Raw genomic sequence first — 20000 nt, forward strand, 5'->3', positions numbered from 1 at the left:
CTGCTCGGGGGAGGGGAGCTAGCGTCTGGGCTGCGGTCTTTGAATCGCGAGGCCCCGCCAGGAGTGTGTGTGCGTTCGCTGCGTTCCGGCGGCATTGGGGATGGAGTCCCCCGACTGTCGGTCGGTGGGGTCTGTCTGGCAGGCTCCGGCCCTGTCCAGCTCTCCAGCGGATCCCGCTCGGACCCACCCCGACTCGTACCCGCTCCCCCTCCCCCCCACCCCATGGTCCTCGGGGCCTCGAGGTGAGCCCGAAGGAGACCAGGCGTGGGCCCCGGTGCCTGCGAAGAACTTGACCTTCGGAGTGGAAATGGGGGTCAGGGCTTCCAACTGGGTCACCTGGGACAAGGCAGGGCTGGTAGGGGGAGGAGGTTCAGGGGTGTGGCCGGAGTCGCTTGGTGTGAAGGCCTGAAGAAGCCAGGGCATCATCCAGGGGAGCCTCTGCCTCCCGGGGGCGGGCGGGGGGGGGGGGCGGGTACTCCCCTGGGCGTGATGGGCCGGAGCCTCCTGGCCGGCTGGAGGGATGCCCTCAACCCTCAGAGGACCCCACCCTGGGCTGTGATGTTTCTCTGCAGCCTTGCCACTGGGACACCACCCCAGTCCCTGAAAGCTCCCCATATCCCATCCTCCTCCATCCAAACTGTGGGCTGGTTCTTCCAGGCCTCCCTCCCTAACCTCCTTCTCCAGTCTCTTCAGGTTCCCTAGAGCAGGGCATGGGGAGGGAGGTTGGCTCTTGGAGCAAAGAGCAGGCTCCCCTGACTGTACCCCCCCATCACTCGGAGGGGATCCTAGGGGACAGAGAGGCACGGTGAGCCACAGGGCCACACCAGTGTTTCTTGATGTCTAGGATGATGGAGACAGGGACAGGGTACCTGGAGGAGCGCAGGGTTCCTCGGGGTCAGCTGTGAAGGGCCCTTCTACCTTCCCTTCTGGATGCGCTGCTTCAGCCAGCAGGGCCGGGCCTGCTCTCTAGACTGCAGGATGGCCCTGGGAACAGAGCACACGGCCGTGTGCCTGTGCAAGGCCAGAGCACCCGCGTGAGTCCTTGTAACACCTGCAGCAGAGTGTGAGGGCGTGAGGTGCCGGAGGGTGTGTCCAGGTATGCATGTGTGAAAGCTGGGGACAGCTGGGTGTCCAGGTCCTGACCTGGGACCTTTCCAGAGACCCCATCCAGGAGCTCCTGGAGAGATTCACTGCATTCCCTTTTGGCCCAGAAGAATGCCTGGCACGGCTCTGGTTCCTGACAGCCACCTCCTCCTCCCACCACCACACACACACACCCCCACAGGTGCAGTGATTGTGGGGGATGTTTGGAGTCAGGCACATCAGGCTTGGGGGCTGGAGGGTTATGGGATACCAGGCCCAAGGCACTTTCTGGCCTGGGTGTCCTGGGAGCTGGTAACCGGTAACCAGGATGTAACCAGGATCCCCCTGGGGACCAGTAACCAGGATGTAACCAGGATTCCCCTGGGGAGCGAGCTGCTGCTGGCTTCTAACCGGATGCTCCAGATTATTCCATCCGGTTGCCTGGCCCCCAGGGCTGGGAGAGCTGTCTCCAGGGCCCCTCTGCCTCCTGCAGTCCCCCCTTCCTACCCCAAACACTCTTCCTTGAGGCTGGCTGTCATTGCCCTGTCTGAGCTTCCTGGTTCTGGATCCCATGAATCCTAGGGGACCAGGGTGGACCCAGCTGGCCACACGTCATCACCCTCACTAAGAAGTCAGACCTTACAGAGGGACCCCTGGCCCCAAACAGTCCAACCACCCTGGAAACCCCATTCCTTCTGCTCACCGACCCTCGTTTCTGGAGTGCCTGGTTTGTGGGGTTGCGGGGGCAGGAGAAACAGAAAAGGGACAGGGGAGAGGCTCAGATACTCTGGACTTGAGGGCCGGAAGGCGGTGGCCTTGTGACTCAACCCTGGAGTGGGTTCATGGCTCCCCTTGAGAATCTAATAGAAGTTGTGGAACTGTCATCAGAAAAGCACTCACACACACAATTTCAAAGTATTCATGGAGCCCCTGTCCCACCCGCCATGATTTCCTGGAGGCCCTGAGGTTTTTACTAGTAAGGAAACTGAGGCCCAGAAAGAGTGTGGTTTGTCCGTGTCCACAGTAGTTGGTGGTAGGGCTTGAGAGTGTGGGCTATCAGAGGCCCAGAGTATCTGGCTGTGGCCCCTCATTACACACACAGACACACACACACACACGTGGATCCCCTTATTACACACACACACACACCAGGAAGGGCACTGTTTCCAGGGAGTGTGGGCTCTCGGAGGCCCATAGTTTCACACACACACACACATACCCCCCAGGAAGGGCACTGTTTCCAGGGAGTGTGGGCTATTGGAGGCCCAGAGTGTCACACACATACACACACACACACACCCCCCAGGAAGGGCACTGTTTCTAGGGAGAGTTGGCATTGGAGGGGACCATGCCATGTGTAGGCAGGTCCAATGTGCTTCTGGGCAGCTGGTGCTCTGGGGCACAGGGCTGAGATAAAGCCTGCCCAGTCTCCCAGGCCTCGCCCTCACTGCCTCAGGCTGCCTTGGACCCTCGAGGCCAGGCTGCAGCAGCCGCCACCTTGTGGGGGGCCAGGGAGCCCTGGCCTGGCCTCTCTGCATCCCTGCCGCAGCACGGCCTCCACAGAGCCTCAGAGCCCCCCGACAGGTGACCGGGGGTCACCATGCTGCTCCCTGCCCTCCTCTTCGGGGTGGCATGGGCACTGGCTAATGGGTAAGGAGCCCACCTCAGGGCCTTCTCCTCCCGCCCCGAGATTAGGACCTTCTGGGGTGGCCAGACTCCCTCCTCATCTCCCTCAGCCAGCTTAAGTCAGCCTCCTCTTCGGTAAACTCTCCCAGGGAGTGGGGTCGCGGGACAGGGCCTCTCGGGCAGAGGGGGACGGTGGTCGCAGCTGTTGGTCCTCGTCCGTGGGCAGGCGGTGGTGTGAGCAGACAGAGACCGTCCTGGTGGAGGAGGAAGTCACCCCCCGTCAGGAGGACCTGGTGCCCTGTGCCAGCCTCCAGCATTACCAGCGCCGGGGCTGGCGGCTGGACGTGACCTGGAGTGGCCGTGCGGGGCTCTGTGCCATCTACAAGTGAGCGACGAGGAGCACGCTGGGCTGGCGAGAGCAGTGGGGTGACCTCCTGAGAGTGGGGGAGGACTGGGGGGTGGCCTGGTGATGCAGGCGTTTGGCAAGCAGGTCCGGGGTGGACTCAAGGGGGGCCAAATTGGGGAATGGGGTGGTGGATGAGTGGGCACATCCATGGGCAGTGCCGGGCAGGGTCAAGATGCCTGCTGCCTCTGCCTACCCCTCAGTCTGCCTTCCTGAGATCATTCTCGCTTTGGAAACTGACACCAAGAATGGAAAATTACACATTAAAGCCTCTTAGAGAGCAGGTGACCAGAGGCAATGTCCCAGGCCATTCCCAGGGATGGGGCTGAATGCTGCCATCTTGTTCCCTCCCCCTGCTCCATGGACCCAGACCGCCAGAGACCCGGCCTGCTGCTTGGAACCGGACAGTGAGGGCCTGCTGCCCAGGCTGGGGGGGCACCCACTGCACCCTAGGTAAACACCCAGGATCAGCCCAGATCCGGGGTTTCCTGGAGGCAGCAGGCTGCCTGGGGAGGGAAGCCGGGTCCAGGCGGAATATCTGGGTCCACCCCATTCTCTCTTTCCATCCACCGCAGCCCTTGCAGAGGCCAGCCCTGAGGGCCACTGCTTTGCCACCTGGCTGTGCAACCTGGGGGCAGGCTCAGTGAATGCGTCTGCAGGAAGTCTGGAGGAGTGCTGTGCCCAACCCTGGGGACACAGCTGGCGGGATGGCCGTTCCCAGACCTGCCACAGCTGCTCCAACCACAGTCGACTGGGTGGGTCCGCAGAGTTCCAGCCTGCGTGAAAAGCACAGCCCCAGCCAGGACCCTGTCCCCGACAGGCACCCCACTTAGAATTCTTGAGCTCTGGATCCCTCTGTGGAGCCCACTGCCCTCTTTGCTCAGAAAAGCCGCCCGCCACTTTTGGTCACCGTTGGTAACCGCGCACTGACCACCTCCACCCCGCTTCCCGCGCTCAGAGGTCACCGTTGGTGTATCTCCCCCAGGCAGCACACCCTCCCCAGCCATCCTGCAGCCCCTGGCGGGGGCTGTGGCCCAGCTCTGGAGCCAGCGCCAGCGTCCCTCGGCCACCTGCGCCACCTGGTCCGGCTTCCACTATCGCACCTTCGATGGACGCCACTTCCACTTCCTGGGCCGCTGCACCTACCTGCTGGCGGGTGCGGCTGATGCCACCTGGGCCGTCCACCTCCAGCCCATGGGGCATTGTCCCCAGCCTGGGCACTGTCAGCTGGTGAGGAGGGAGATGGATCCGGACAGAGAGAGGGAGCTGGACACAGGAGGAGGAGGGCCACTGACCTTGACACTTCCTTGACGTGTCACCCGCCCCCTCGCCCCCCACAGGCCCGGGTAATGATGGGACCAGAGGAGGTGCTGATCCGGGGTGAAAACGTCTCTGTGAACGGGCGGCTGGTACCCGAGGGGGCGTCTCAGCTGCTCCCTGGTAAGGCGGGTGGGCACCAGGAGGTGGCCCAGGGCCCCATTCACTTCTCTGGAACAGTCTGTCTATCCGCAGGGCGCGGGTCAGAGGGCAGCTGAAGTTGGGCAGCTGGGTGGGCGCCTGCAGCCTCCCAACACCCCCACAGCTGTTGGGAGTCAGCATTTGGAGATGAGGGAGCCTGCTGAGATGCCAGGAGGTTGTGGTCCTCATCCCCTACCCCCCGGCAACCCGCCCCCTCACAGGGTGACCTGGGGAAACTCTCTCTACTCACCCCCACACCCAGGCCTCAGAGGCGGGGCTTTTATGCTGCTAGATGGGTCAGGCTCCTCCCAGAATTCTGTCTTGCCTGGGGTCTGGGGAGTGAGGTAGGGGTGTGTGTGTGTGTTGTTGTAGTTTACCTGTAGTTTATTCTCAAGAGCGCATCCATAGTGTTCATGAACTTCTCAAAAGAGGTCTGTGATGGGAAACCAGTGGCTTCTGCTTTAAAGGGTGTAGGGTGCAGAACTCTCTAGGATAGTGAGAAGCCCTTTTCTCCTTCCCAGGGCAGTCTGAGCCCTGGTGTGATGGTGGGAGGGGTGGGGCTGTGACTCCCCACTTCTCCTGCCCAGGGCTCAGCCTGCAGTGGCAAGGGGACTGGCTGGTGCTGTCGGGAGGCCTGGGGGTCGTTGTGCGGCTGGACCGGTCCAGTTCCGTCTCCATTTCTGTGGACCAGGAGCTCCAGGGACAGACTCAAGGCCTCTGTGGGGTCTACAACGGCCAGCCTGAGGGTGAGTGGGGGTGAGGCTTGGTTGCTGCTGTGGGAAGGAAGGGGAGACAGGAGTCCCCAGACATAGCCGCTCTGCCTCAACCTCCCCCAGATGACTTCCTAGAGCCCGGCAGGGGACTGGCTGCGTTAGCTGCCACCTTTGGGAATTCCTGGAGACTCCCAGACTCAGAGGTGAGACTGCAGTGCTGGGTTCCCTCGCTTTCTGCCTGCTCACCCACCTGGTCACCAACAAGCTTTGGTTCACTAGCTAGTTATCTAACCTCCTCCCTGTGGGTTCACAGTGATCCTGGCCCCCCACATCCACTTGGGCTTGCCACTCTGCTGCCCTCCACAGTCCCAGGATGTCTGGGCTGGTGGCCATGAGGGTGGGGTCTTGAACCAGCTGCCAGGGCAATGGCCATTTTCCTGATGTCCTGGTTAATATCCCTCATCCTCGCTCCTTGGCCTGACTCCCATTGTCCCTAGCTTGGGTGTCTGGATGCGGTGGAGGCAGCTCAAGGCTGTGAGGACCCCCTGAGGGGCACAGAGATGGGCACGGAGGCTGGCCAGCTTCGGGCTGAAGCCCAGGATGTGTGCCACCAGCTGCTGGAAGGCCCATTCAGAGAATGCCACACCCAGGTATGGATGGGGGTGGAGGTGGCATCAGGCATTAGAGAGGTGACGAGTGCTAGGGTGGTGCCAAACGGGGCCCCTGGTCCTGCCACCAAATTGCTTTGGGGCATGGGTCAGGGCAGCCTGCCCCACTTGCCTTGATTTGATCTCTGGGAGATGAGATGGCCCCAATATGTTATCTCTAATGTCCTTTGCAGCGTTCACATTTTTGATCGTAAAACAAAGGCGTTTGAGAAGCAAAAGGAGGGAGGCGCTGGATGCTGGTTGCTGAAGGGCTGTCTTGTCTTGGCAGGTGCCCCCTGCAGAGTACCACGAGGCCTGCCTCTTCGCCTACTGTGCTGGGGCCCCAGCGGGCAGTGGGCGGGCAGAGCGGCTGGAGGCTGTGTGCGCCACCCTGGCCAGCTACGCCCAGGACTGTGCGGCTAGGCGCATCGCGGTGCGCTGGAGGAAGCCCGGCTTCTGCGGTAGGGCGGCTGCCTGCCCGTCTCTGCCCAGCCTCTGGCCTCCCCTCTCTGTGGAATCCGGGGATTGACCGAGGGCCCTCGCGTGGTTCCTTTTTCCCTGGGGTGGGGTTACGCCACTGGGCTCTGGCCGGAGGCGGGGAACTCCTTGGGTCTTACAGCCCACCCCTATACCCCGCAGAGCGCCTGTGTCCGGGGGGCCAGCTGTACTCCGACTGCGCCTCGGCCTGCCCGCCCAGCTGCTCGGCAGTGGGGGAGGGAAGAGAATGGAGCTGCGGGGAAGAATGCGTGAGCGGCTGCGAGTGCCCGCCGGGTCTCTTCTGGGACGGCGCCCTGTGCGTGCCCGCCGCCCGCTGCCCCTGCTACCGCCGACGCCGGCGCTACGAGCCCGGGGACACCGTGCGCCAGCTCTGCAACCCGTGGTGGGTGCGCGGGCCTGGCGGGCCCCTTCGCGGGGGGCTGAAGGGCTACCCGTAGGTCACTTCTGATCCCTCTCTTATGCCATCTGCTCTGCAACCTGCCTCCGTTTTGGAGGAGCCTCCCTCGCAAGTGACCTGTGACCTCTCAAGTTATAATTGACTGTCCTGCTTAAAAACCCAGCGGTCGACCTCCATCAGCAGACCTCTAGTCCTAACGGGAGGGATGGGAGCGCCGGGGGAGGGAGGGGAAACCAGAGTGTTGGGGGGGTGGGGGTGGGAGGGAGTCTCCAGCTCGGTACCACCCCTACTCCCGAACCCCGGCGGCGCGGACCCTGAGCGCGGTCTCTCCGCCCCTGCGCCCGCAGCGAGTGCAGGGACGGCCGCTGGCTCTGCGCGCAGGCGCCGTGCGCCGCCGAGTGCGCGGTAGGCGGGGACGGGCATTACGTCACCTTCGATGGGCGGAGCTTCTCCTTCCGCGGCCGCGCCGGTTGCCGCTTCATCCTGGTGCAGGTGTGCCGCGCGGGCAGACGGCGGGAGCGGAAGCGGGGGCTCGTGCCAGAGTCCTAGGGGCCCTCGTAGGGGTGCTGGTGGGGGTGGGGGAGAGCAGTGACTGTAAGGAAACCGCTGAATAAACGAGACAGCCGTCCAGGGAGACTCTGAGACGGCCCGGCTCCGGCGGGAAGATGGCAGCCGTGCACACCCCCGAGCCTGCCCTCCGGGTTCTCGCCGCCGCCTCAGGTTCCCGTGGAAGTCTCTCTGTCGGCGCCGCCGCAGGCCGGGGGCGCCACGCAGAACCCACCCGCACAGCCCTTTTCTCACAGATGGGACGGCTGGGCTTGTCACACACGCTCCTTCCTGCAAAACGACCCCGGGGGCGGGCGAGGGGCGCAAATAAAGAAGGGTCCGCCTTCGTCCCCAGCCCTCCTCCCCCGGTAAAGTGAGGTGACTTCCCAGGTTCCGACCCAGCACCTTCTTACACACGTGGACACAAACAGGGGCTCCTGCGACGCTCTCATACGTGTGCACCCTTGAGGGCACTCAGAGACGTGAGCATATGTCCCCACAGGGAGGGAGGGGGAGGAGGCATGTTGCCCGAACCTGTGCATGCGCGCGCGCACGCGCGCACACACACACTTCCACATGTGCACGTGCTTACACACACAGTCACACACTTCCACATGTGCACGTGCGAGTCACACATGCCACAGTCACACATCCCAGCCCTTGGTGAGGGTTAAGCCCCTCACCTCATAGAATGTGGCTGGCTGGCAAGCGGTCAGCACAGTTCTGTGGGAGCTGTCCGGGGTGTGGGCTATGGGTGTCCAGTAAAACAGGAGAGGCCCAGGAGGGACCCTCCCGCACCATCCCCACCACGTTCCTCACCATCTGCCCAGGACTTTGCCAAGCGGCAGCTGCTGATTGTACTGGAACACGGGGACTGTGACGCTGGGAGCTGCCTCCATGCCATCTCTGTCTCCCTGGGGGACACCCTCGTCCAGCTCAGGGACTCAGGTAGCCCCAGCTCTCAGGGTTCCTGCCTTCCAGGCCTTCCGCACCCAACAGCCCTCCGGAGTGGCCTCCTTCCAGCTCCCCTCTCCCCGTGGACTCCGCTTCTCTCCAGCACTTTCTGGCCACACTGCCCTGTGGTTCCTGAACCCAAATTCTCCAGCTATACTCCCACAACCGAGGTCACTGTCTCAGCTTTCCCCTCACTCTACCATCTTCTGCCTGCCCCATCTCAGGGGAAAATACAGTTCAAAGGGTTCTGAAGGAGCTGAAAGGCTTCACAGTGTACCTAGTCCAGGCAGGCCCTTCCCAGCTCCTCCTGCACACTGACTCCAAGGGCAAAGGCCTAGTGGGTGCCAAGGGTCCCATGGGGGTTGCTCAGGTGGGATGGGTGACTTCCCAGGGGTCACTTTGGTTCCCCTTGCTCAGGGTGAGTGGCCCACTGAGACAGAGCTCCCCACCTCCTACCCTGGGTCCTTCCCTTTCTTAACAGCCCCATCCCGAAATGTGCCTTCCCTCCACCTCATCGGCCTAGCCCAGCCCTTTGTGGGTGGCCCCCTCCTCCTATTCCAGGAGTTGTGCTGGTCGACGGTCAGGATGTGGCCTTGCCCTGGAGTGCAGCTGGGGGCCTCAGTGTCTCCCGGGCCTCTTCCTCTTTCCTGCTGCTGCGCTGGCCTGGTGCCCGCATCCTCTGGGGAGTGTCTGACCCTGCAGCCTACATCACCCTGGACCCCCACCACGCCCACCAGGTGTGCCCAGAGGGTGGATGAGTGGCTGGGCCCGGCTGCTGTGGGCCTGGGTTTGACTGTTCTGTGCCCACTCCTGCGGCCCAGGTGCAGGGTCTGTGTGGCACCTTCACCCGGAATCAGCAGGATGACTTCCTGACCCCTGCTGGCGATGTGGAGACTAGTATCACCGCCTTTGCTAGCAAGTTCCAGGTGGCAGGCGGGGGAACGTGCTCCTTGGAGGCCAGCACTCCGCTTTCCCCCTGCAGCACCCACACTGAGCGCCAGGTTTTTGCGGAGGTAGCCTGTGCCATCCTGCATGGCCCAACCTTCCAGGTAGCCAGCTTGGGGGCACTCGTCCTGTTTGCCCCTGTAAGATGGGATCAATACCTGCCCTGCCATCCTTCTGGGCTGCTGGGAGGGCCTTGCTCTGAGCCATGCTGAGCACCAGGAGGTGGCAGTGGGGAATCCATAGGAAGGAGCTGACCCATTTCCTTGTCTCCCTCCAAGGAGTGCCATGGGCTGGTGGACAGGGAGCCGTTCCACCTGCGCTGCTTGGCAGCTGTGTGTGGCTGCACCCCTGGCCGGGACTGCCTGTGTCCCGTGCTTGCGGCCTATGCTCGGCGCTGTGCCCAGGAGGGGGCCCTGCCTTCCTGGAGAAACCGGACCTTCTGCCGTGAGTCTGCTCAGCCAGCTAGCTGCACCCTTACTGCATCCTTCCAGCACAGGGGGATCCAGGGGCTTTGCAGCAGGGGAGGGTCCCAGAAGGATCTCTGACCTCTGCAGATTGCTGGCTTTGCTTTCTTTGGAGGCAAGGGGGCAGAGCAGCCCTTGACCTGCATGTGTCTCTGTGCCCAGCTGTCCTGTGTCCCGGTGGCCAGGAGTACCAGGAGTGTGCCCCAGCATGCGGTCGCAACTGCGGGGAGCCTGAAGACTGTGGGGAGCTGGACAACTGTGTGGCCGGCTGTAATTGCCCCTTAGGGCTGCTGTGGGGCCCCGAGGGCCAGTGTGTGCCCCCCAACTTGTGCCCCTGCCAGCTTGGGGCCCATCGCTATGCCCCTGGCAGTGCTACTATGAAGGACTGCAACCACTGGTGAGAGCGGAGACCTGTGGGGGGAAGCAAAGAGCTTGGGGGTGAAAAGGTGGAGCTTAGAGAAACAGGGTGACAGATGTGGGGAGGATGGCATGCCCATCAGAGCACTGATAACATCCCTCAGTTGTGGAGCACTTTAGGGCTTATAAAGCACTTTTATGTACATTACTTTATTTAATCTTACTTCTTGTATGTGTGCTAAGTTGCTTCAGTCGTGGGATTCTATGGACTGTAGCCCTCCAGGGTCCTCTGTCCATGGGATTCTCCAGGCAAGAGTGCTGGAGTGGATTGCCATGCCCTCCTCCAGAGGATCTTCCCCACCCAGAGATCAAACCTGTGGTCTCCTGCAGTTTCTTGCCTGCTGAGCCACCAGGGAAGCCCAATACCCTAATAAAGTAGGAAGTAGAAGAATTGTTGCCATTTTGCAGATGAGAAAACTGAGGTGCAGATAGGCTAAACAGCTTGCAGAGTCACAGAGCTTGTTAATGACTAAGGACAGAACCCAGGTCTCTGAATTCCAGTTGAGTGTGGTCCAGAGGCTCCTCTAAGAGTTAGGACATAAAGAGAAGTTGCAGATCTACAGACACTGTGCCAGAGTCCAGGGTTTGGTGGGTGAGACTTCAGTGAAACCCTTCTCCCACCCGTACTGGGAGTAGGGTTGTTCAGTATCTTGGCCCCTCCCCAAAGCCCAGAGAATGGCCCCTATTGGTGTTGGGGCAGGCTGGCAGTGTGTAATCCCAGGTGTGGCCAGGTGCTTGTCACACTTCTTGTGCTTGGGGCAACTGGGGTTGGGGGTGAGACATTCAGGTATCCAGCATCGGAGCTGGACCTTCCCACAAGGTTAGGGGCTCTGGACCCCCTGGGATCCTTAGGCTGTCCCAGGGCAGGTCAGGGGCCTGGAAGTGAGGTCTTTTCCTTGCCTCCCAACTTTCGGCAGTGTCTGCCAGGAGAGGGGCCTCTGGAACTGCACTGCTCACCACTGTGCTCCGCCCCGGACCTTCTGCCCCCGTGAGCTTGTCTATGTCCCTGGAGCCTGCCTCCTCACCTGTGACAGCCCTGATGCCGACCGCCCCTGCCCCCCAGGCAGCCCGGGGGGCTGTGTCTGCCCCCCAGGCACCGTGCTGCTGGTATGTATGGGAGGGGCTCCGCTAGCCAGTGCCCTGCCCTGGTCCCTGGCTGGGTGTAACTGGCAGGGAGGGGGCACCAGGCAGTCCTCCATGGAGCCCTTTGTCCCTGGCCTCTGCTAGGAGGAACGCTGCGTGCCTCCTGAGCTCTGTCCCTGCCGTCATGGCGGCCAGTGGTACCTGCCCAATGCTACAATCCAGGAGGACTGCAACCTGTGGTATATAGGCCCCGCCCTGTGACCTGTGACCCTGTGACCTAGTGACCCCTGGCTGGGGGTTGGGATGATGGGTGGGGCGGGATATCCAGACAGGCCTGGACAGTGGAAGCTCCCAGCATCTCTCTGACCTGAGGGTTTGTCTGGCGTTGCCTGGAATCTGGACCGCTGCCTCCCCGGCATTCAGCCCACTGCCCCCCGACCCTCCGCAATGGGTCCTGGTCTTCCTGATGGTTTCCTCTCCCCTGTTGCCCACAGCGTGTGCCAGGGTCAGCAGTGGCACTGCACGGGCCAGCGGTGCGATGGACGGTGCCGGGCGTCAGGCGCCCCTCACTATGTGACGTTCGACGGGCTGGCCCTCACCTTCCCCGGGGCCTGCGAGTACCTGCTGGTGCGAGAGGCCAGTGGCCAGTTCATGGTCTCCGCCCAAAACCTGCCGTGCGGAGCCAGTGGCCTCACCTGCACCAAGGCGCTGACTGTGCGGCTGCAGGGCACCGTTGTGCACATGCTCAGAGGTGGCTGTGACATTGAAGGGTGACGTGGGCCAGGGAGGAGGGCCTCCACCCAGGTGGCATCACAGCTCTGCGGGAACAGCTGAGGCCTGGGGTTTCACACATCTTCCCACTGCTAGCCATCAGTCCCGGGGTGGGGAGCTGGTGACTCTTCTCTTGGTTGGGAATCCTGATTCTGGAAGGCTCCAGGAAATTAAAGCCCAGAGAGGTCTAACGATTTGCTCCAAGTCACATGGCTGGAGAAGCAAAGGAAAGGCTGGAGGGGAGGGAGGCTGGGAGGGCCTCATGGGGATCTCGGAGCCCCTGGACCCTGAGGCCGGGCCTGAATGCCTCTGCTCCCCCACAGGCAGGGCAGTGATGGTGAATGGGGTGAGTGTGACGCCCCCCAAGGTCTACTCAGGCCCCGGGCTGAGCCTGCACACCGCCGGCCTCTTCCTGCTTCTCAGCACCCGCCTGGGCCTCACCTTGCTCTGGGATGGAGGTCAGCACCCCATCCCCCAGTCATCTGACCCATGCCCTGCAGCTCCCCCCCTACCCTGAAAGTCTTCCTCTTGTGCACATCTGATCGGAGTCTCCAAATTACGCTTTCATCATTACATCTTTCTGCCTTATGAAAGCAATACCTCCTCGCCAAAAGAAACAGTTGGAAAAAAAACAGCAAGTTTTAGAGAGAAGAAATAAAAAGAAATCTCCTAACAGCCCACCACCCAAACCCAAGCAGTGGGTGATTTAGAAATAACTTGTTACTGAGAAATCAAAGGAAATCCAAACAGCCCCTGGTGTGAGAAAAGTCATCTGCAGTGAGGCTTCTGGGACTGGAGGGTGTCACAGTCTGTCCTGGACTCGGGAATCCCGCCCTCTGGAGATTTTCCTTACCCCACCTCCAACCTGAGTTTAGTTAAGAAAGTAGGCTCTCACTTCCTGCCCTGAGCCCCCTATAGGTAGGTCTCATGTCTGTCACCGCCAAGCATCTGCCCTAAATGTGAGGGAGCCAGCTCCCCCACTGAGGGGTTGGTACCTTTGTCAGATGGTCAAACCAGCCCCCATAATATAGGTGTCTAGGTCTTCTCCCCACTCCTTGTAGCTCAGTTAGTAAAGAATCTGATTGCAATGCAGGAGATCCGGGTTCGATTAGTGGGTCAGGAAGATCCTCTGGAGAAGGGCATGGCAACCCACTCCAGTATTCTTGCCTGGAGCATCCCATGGACAGAGGAGCCTGGTGGACTGCAGTCCATGAGGGTCGCAAGAGTCAGACACGACTGAGCGACTAAAGCACCACCACCAGCAGGTCTTCTCCCCACTCCCAGCCCTGAAGAAGGCCCCCAGATCCATCTCCAGAGCCCCCCTGCCACACTCTCTGTCCAGGCACCCGGGTCCTGGTGCAGCTGTCCCCCCAGCTCCGCGGCAGGGTGGCTGGCCTGTGTGGAGACTTCGATGGAGATGCCAGTAACGACCTTCGGAGCCGCCAGGGGGTCCTGGAGCCCACAGCTGAACTGGCCGCCCACTCCTGGCGCCTCGGTCCTCTCTGCCCAGAGCCAGGGGACCTGCCACACCCCTGTGCAGTGAGGATGGCTGGAGAGGGGGGGAGGGTGGAAGGGGGCAGCTGCTGGAACCCGGGGTGGGGGGTGGTTCCAAAGGTGGGGTGCTGTGGAGGGGTCTGGCTGGTCCACAGGGGCATCCCTGCAGGTGAATGCCCACCGGGCTGGCTGGGCCCGCGCCCGCTGCGGGGTGGTGCTGCAGCCGCTCTTTGCCCGGTGCCACGTGGAGGTGCCCCCGCAGCAGCACTACGAGCAGTGTGTGTATGATGCCTGCGGGTGAGAGGGGCAGGCCTGGGGACCCAGGGTGGGTGTGGGTGTGTCAGCAGGGGAGTGGCAGGGGGGCTGACCGCTCCCTCCCACAGCTGCGATTCGGGGGGCGACTGTGAGTGTCTCTGCTCGGCCATTGCCACCTATGCAGATGAGTGTGCCCGGCACGGGATCCACGTGCGCTGGCGCAGCCAGGAGCTCTGCCGTAAGTGTGCCCAGCCCTCGGTCCTCGATACCCCATCTCACCACCTGCTCAGCTCCTTTGGGGATACTTCTGGCCTGAGAGCCATTCATTCATTCATTCATTCCTGGAGTGCTTACTATGAGCCAGACGCTGTCCTAGATGAACCAAACATGCTGAGATCACTGCTCTGTTGCAAATAGCCTTGGCAGGCACCCAGCAAGACATCCACGCCATTCATACACCTAGGTGCCCTCCACGGGCCTCGCTTTGGGCTGGCTTGCCCACTGCTGTTGCTTCCTGGGGCCCTCGCCCCATGGTGACACAGGCCTCTCTCCTCCACACCCAGCTCTGCAGTGTGAGAGGGGCCAGGTGTATGAGGCCTGTGGCCCCACGTGCCCCGCCACCTGCCACGACCACCGTCCTGAGCCTCGGTGGCCCTGCCGGGCCGTCGCCTGTGTGGAGGGCTGCTTCTGCCCTGAGGGGACTCTGTTGCATGGTGTGTAGGGTCAGAGTGGGCAGAGGGGAGGGGGCTCTGGGTAGGGGGGTGCAGAGGGGCCACAAGGCCGTGGTGATGGGGTGCCCCTTTGGCTGGAGCCCTGCCGTCTTTGCCCTCAGGAGGTGTCTGCTTGGAGCCGGCTGCCTGCCCCTGCGAGTGGGGGGGCAGCTTCTTCCCACCGGGCACGGTGCTGCAGAAGGACTGTGGCAACAACTGGTGAGCAGGGGCGGGGGGGTGCCCCTGTGCCCTGGGCTGCCCAAGCCCAGTGCTGCCGCTGATCCCCGGACGCCCTGTCCTCAGCACGTGTCGGGAAAGTCAGTGGCTTTGTGGGGACGATGGCGGCCGCTGTGTGGAGCCCGGGCCTGGTTGTGCGGAGGGAGAGACCCCATGCCGGGAGAGCGGGCACTGTGTGCCCCACGGGTGGCTCTGTGACAACCAGGATGACTGTGGCGATGGCTCAGACGAGGAGGGTGAGTGTCCTAGGTGGCACTTGTCACTACAAGTGGTGGGTCAGGCCTCCGATGGAAGCACGAGTCCTAGGGCTGCTTCCTAAGCTGCGGGTCCAGTTGCCAGCCGCTTGTGGGCAGGGTTCAACCCTGGTTTCTGATGTTGGGGCTTCTCTGGGGGCCTCTGTGGGTGTCCTGAGCCTGCTGGCCCTCTCTGCCCCAGGCTGTGCCACCCCGGTCTGTGGCGAGGGGCAGGTGTCTTGCAGCTCCGGCCGCTGCCTGCCCCTGGTCCTGCTCTGTGATGGGCAGGACGACTGTGGAGACGGGATGGATGAGCAGGGCTGCCCGTGCCCCCAGGACTCGCTGACCTGTGCCGACGGGCACTGCCTGCCCCCGGCCCGGCTCTGCGACGGGCACCCCGACTGTCCGGATGGTGCTGATGAGGAGTCTTGCCTGGGTTAGTGGTCCCTATCCCGGGCTCCAGCCCACGAGGCATCTGTCTCGTGAGCCCCAACCTGCCTGCCTCCCCTCCTTCACCAATGCAGGTTCCTGCTGAGAAGTGGGCACCTGTGGGCATGTTAGAGAGGGCATCCCAAGGAGCAGTACCCTGGGACCAGCCCCTCTCTCTGGCTACAGGGCAAGTGGACTGCGCCCCTGGGGAGGTGTCCTGCGTCGATGGTACCTGCCTGGGGGCCATCCGGCTGTGTGATGGAGTCTGGGACTGTCTGGATGGTGCCGACGAGGGGCCTGGGCACTGCCCCCTCCCCTCTCTGCCCACTCCTCCTGCTGGTACCTTGCCTGGCCCCTCTGCTGTCTCCTGGGAGACTGCACCTACCCCCCTGGCCAGTGTCGGCCCTGGTGAGCCTCCTGGAGGAAAAGGCATTAAAAAGCTGGCATCTGGAGGCCTGGGATGGAGGGGACAGGGTCTCAGGGGGAGACCTAGGGGCACATGGTGGGGAGTGGGGGAAGGAGCAGGGTCCAGACCAGCTTCCTGGAGACAGCGGAATGAAGGAGGCGAAGGGAGAGAGGACTGAAAAGAGTCCAAATCTTCCCAGGAGTTCAAAGCCGCCTCTAAACGGAGTGGCGTCTTTTGGGAATTCTTGGATGAGGGGAGAGCTTTAGGAAAACCAATCGGTCATCAAAATGCGAGAGGGACTGGACTTGGGGAGGGGCCCAAGGTGGGGGGAGGGCCGGGCGCAGGGAGGGGGCCCGGAGGGGCTTGGAGAGGGGCGGCGGCGGTGGAAAGGCCCGCCGGCCTGCGGGGAGTTGGTCCGCCCCGCCGGGGTCTAGCGAGGACGTCCCCGCAGCGCTGCCCTGCGGCCCCTTGGACTTCGCGTGCGGCAGCGGCGAGTGCGCGCCCCGGGGCTGGCGCTGCGACGGCGAGGAGGACTGCGCCGACGGCAGCGACGAGAGCGGCTGTGACCGGCCCTGCGCGCCGCACCACGCGCCCTGCGCGCGCGGCTCGCACTGCGTGGCCGCGGAGCAGCTGTGCGACGGCGTCCCGCATTGCCCGGACGGCTCAGACGAGGACCCGGGCGCCTGCGGTGAGAGCCCGGGCGCGACACGCGCTGGCGGGCGAATCGCCCTCTCTTCCCACCCCAACCCGGGCGCCCCCGCTAGAGAGAGTGACTTAGGTCTAAGGCATCCGAGCCTGGAGCGAGTTTTGTGCTCCTTGAATCTCTTCTGGGAAACTCTGAAAACTTCTGCTCGCCCACCCAGCCTGGGGAGGGTGGAGGAGAGTAGAAAGGGCTTTCTGTCTTTGATAAAAAGGCGGCCTAGTGGCTGTGCCGCAGGGGGTGGACCTGTTTGCGGGGGCTCCCCTCAGCCTCTTCCCACCAAAACTGGGGGCTCCTTTTGTGTCCGTGCAAGTCAGATCTTCACTGTCCTGACTACCTGCGGGGGGTGGGGGGGAGGGTGGGGGGGAGGGTGGGTGGTGGCGCTGTCCATAGGCTCCATTTGCTGCCCTCCCCATGGCCTGCCTTCCTGCACCCTCCCAAAGGTGTCTCTGAGCCAGGCTGGATCCCCTGTGGTTTTTATCTCATACTTGGCCCCCTCCAGGGTTCCCCTGTGACTCAGTGGTAAAAGAATCATCCTGCAAGGCAGGAGATTTGGGTTCGATCCCTGGGTTGGGAAGATCCCCTGGAGAAGGAAGTGGCAACGGACTCTAGTGTTCTTGCCTGGAGAAGCCCATGGACAGAGGAGCCTGGTGGGCTCTAGTCCATGTGGTCACAAAGAGTCAGACACGACTGAGAGATTAACATTTTGGGCTTCCCAGGTGGCGCTAGTGGTAAAGAACACTCCTGCCAGTGCAGGAGACACAGGAGACTAGGGTTTGATCCCTGGGTCGGGAAGATCCCCTGGAGGAGGGCATGGCAACCCACTCCAGTACTCTTGCTTGGAGAACCCCATGGCCAGAGGAGCCTGGTGGGCTACAGTCCATGGGATCGCAAAGAGTCGGAAGACTGAAGTGACTTAGCATGCATACAACCCCTCCATGCCTTTGGAGCCCCACCCCTTACAGGCTCCACCCAGCTGTCCCCTTGCAGGGGTCTCTTCCCCTGTGATTTGACTCCCCAATTGTGCCCGAACCCTCAGTGGCTCTGGGATGGGCTCCCTGCCTGTCTCCAGGGTGAGGACAGGGTGGGCATGCTGTTCCCCTGATGGAGGCCAAGTCTGATGAGGGCTGGGGACGTGGCTCTCCCTTCCACCTAAGTGTTTTCTCTTCTCTTCTCTCAGAGAGGCTGCAGGCCCCAGGAGGCCCCAACTGGACAGGGCTTCCCTGCCCAGAATACTCCTGCCCGGATGGCCTCTGCATCGGTTTCCAGCAGGTGAGGCTGGGGAGCAGGTGGTGCGGCAGGCCAGAGCCCCCAGTGCCATCAAAGCACGAGTCGCCCCGACCCTGCTGTTCTGACCCCAGGTGTGCGATGGGCAGCCTGACTGTGAGCTGGTGGGGACAGCAGGGCCCTCCCCAGAGGAGCAGGGCTGTGGGGCCTGGGGGCCCTGGAGCCCCTGGGAGCTGTGCAGCCGGACATGTGGGCCCGGGGTGCAGGGCCGGAGTCGCCGCTGCTCGCCCCCGAGCCTCCCGGTGCTGTGGCACTGCCCCGGCCCAGAGCGCCAGACTCGGGCCTGCTTCATGGCCGCCTGCCCAGGTAAGGGGTCGCTTGGGCGCCAGGAGCCCAGTGTGGCGGGTGGGGCCTGTGGAGAGCAGGGGGGAAGAGGAGGAGGGCGCTGGGCCTCCCCCAGCCTCACAGCCGCCCCCCACCCCACTGGCCGGCCCTTGCTCCCAACAGAGGACGGTGCATGGACCTCCTGGTCGCGCTGGTCTCCATGCTCTGAGCCATGCGGGGGCGTCACGGCTCGCCACCGGGAGTGCCATCCGCCCCAGAATGGTGGCCGGACCTGTGCCACGCTGCCCGGGAGCCCTCCCAGCACCCGGGAGACCCGTGAGTGGACGGGAGGCAGGCACGGTGGAGGGAGGGTGGAGGGGCGGTGGTGGGGGGAGCTTGTCCCTGATGGGGACCCACCCGCGATGACCTCCTCCCAGGGCCCTGCCCTCAGGATGGCTGCCCCAACGTCACCTGCTCTGGGGAGCTGGTGTTCCATGCCTGCGTTCCTTGCCCTTTGACCTGTGATGACATCTCTGGTCAGGCCATGTGCCCCCCCGACCGGCCCTGTGGTGGCCCAGGTAAGGGGGCTCTGGACCTGGGGTGCGGGGGGCCTGTCTGCCCGGCCGAGCTCTCTGCAGGGAGGCCTCACTCCGGGCCTCCCTCAGGCTGCTGGTGCCCTGCGGGGCAGGTGCTGGGTGCCCAGGGGCGGTGCGTGTGGCCACGGCAATGCCCCTGCCTGGTGGACGGCAGCCGCTACTGGCCCGGGCAGCGTGTCAAGACTGACTGCCAGCTCTGTGTCTGCCAGGACGGGCGGCCCCGGCGCTGCCAGCCCAGCCCAGACTGTGCAGGTGAGCCCCACCCCGAGCCTTCCTGAGGGACTCTGGTCTCCCCCAGGGGTCTCTGGTCTCCCCCAGACTGCCCCACCTCCCCCAGCCCTGACTCATGGCCCCTCCTCAGTGAACTGCGGCTGGTCAGCGTGGTCCCCCTGGGCTGAGTGCCTGGGCCCCTGTGGCAGCCGGAGCGTCCAGTGGTCCTTCCGGAGCCCCAACAACCCCCGCCCGGCCGGTCGAGGGCACCAGTGCCGGGGCCTCCACCGCAAGGCCCGCAGGTACCGTACCCCAGGAACCGCACCTCCAGCTCCCAGCTGGGAAGCTGCCTGTGTGCGCCCTTCCTCACTCGAAGTGCTTCCACGGGCCGGAGCCCAGATGAGGACCACCCCCATTGTGTGCCCTGTTAGTCTAAACACCAGGACTCCCAGCACATCTTTGGGGACCCCTGGCCTTCTGCATCAGTTTTATGCCCAGTAGGTCCAAAAGGGGGATGTAGGGAGCCCACAGGTCCGGGGGTGGGTATGGACCCTTTGGTCTGCACCCTGTGCCTCTGGAGGTACCTAGGTTGAGGCTTGTGGTGGGGAGTAGCCATATCTGCCTGCCCAGCCCACTTTGAGACTGGCTTTACTGGCCAAGGGCCTTGGCACAAATTGCTTCCACCAGCCTCTCCTGGGTCAGCTGCAGTCGCTCTGGTTCAGGGGTGGGGTCAGGGTGATGGGATGACCAAGTGTCCCCTGTGGCCCAGGACTCTCCAGGACTTGTTATCACGGAAAGTCCCGAGTCCTGGGAAATGCCTCCCTCAGGCAGGCCAGGGTGGGCTGGTCACCAGGTGAGGGGTGGCCCCCCTTCCCAGGTGCCAGACAGAGCCCTGTGAAGGCTGCGAGCAGGACGGCCGGGTCCACCGCGTGGGGGAGCGCTGGCGAGCGGGCCCCTGCAGGGTCTGCCAGTGTCTGCACGACGGCTCGGCACGCTGCTCCCCCTACTGCCCACTGGGCAGCTGCCCCCAGGTGAGGCGGGCCAGGGGGCGCCCGGGTGGCCAGTAGGGGTGGGGCGAGGAGCGGTGTGTAGAGGCCAAAATTGTGGGTGGCAGTTGATGGAGCGGGCCGGGGACGGGCAGGTGGCCAATTCCGCATGTCCAGCCCGGCTCTTG

At 63.2% G+C, this 20000-nt stretch overlaps 1 protein-coding gene across 1 annotated transcript in view; it reads left to right on the plus strand.

Moving 5' to 3' along the window:
• The first annotated feature begins 2538 nt into the window (after positions 1-2538).
• Positions 2539-20000, plus strand: part of LOC102284377 (SCO-spondin) — a 51605-nt gene continuing 34143 nt past the window's right edge. The window contains 38 exon segments of the mRNA XM_070368768.1: positions 2539-2733; positions 2936-3094; positions 3483-3565; positions 3688-3867; positions 4098-4342; positions 4453-4552; positions 5158-5316; positions 5407-5486; positions 5781-5933; positions 6220-6391; positions 6570-6810; positions 7173-7317; positions 8202-8319; positions 8887-9062; positions 9147-9374; positions 9549-9714; positions 9897-10131; positions 11069-11258; positions 11379-11473; positions 11729-11985; positions 12329-12463; positions 13348-13544; positions 13669-13796; positions 13883-13992; positions 14318-14467; positions 14587-14683; positions 14768-14937; positions 15137-15370; positions 15550-15734; positions 15736-15771; positions 16208-16457; positions 17650-17741; positions 17831-18062; positions 18204-18356; positions 18458-18598; positions 18686-18868; positions 18978-19128; positions 19704-19857. Coding sequence (XP_070224869.1) covers positions 2684-2733; positions 2936-3094; positions 3483-3565; positions 3688-3867; positions 4098-4342; positions 4453-4552; positions 5158-5316; positions 5407-5486; positions 5781-5933; positions 6220-6391; positions 6570-6810; positions 7173-7317; positions 8202-8319; positions 8887-9062; positions 9147-9374; positions 9549-9714; positions 9897-10131; positions 11069-11258; positions 11379-11473; positions 11729-11985; positions 12329-12463; positions 13348-13544; positions 13669-13796; positions 13883-13992; positions 14318-14467; positions 14587-14683; positions 14768-14937; positions 15137-15370; positions 15550-15734; positions 15736-15771; positions 16208-16457; positions 17650-17741; positions 17831-18062; positions 18204-18356; positions 18458-18598; positions 18686-18868; positions 18978-19128; positions 19704-19857 — 6030 coding nt within the window. The 5' untranslated portion in view covers positions 2539-2683.

This window comes from Bos mutus, chromosome 4 (genome assembly GCF_027580195.1).
Source record: "Bos mutus isolate GX-2022 chromosome 4, NWIPB_WYAK_1.1, whole genome shotgun sequence".
Classification (NCBI taxonomy): domain Eukaryota; kingdom Metazoa; phylum Chordata; class Mammalia; order Artiodactyla; family Bovidae; genus Bos; species Bos mutus.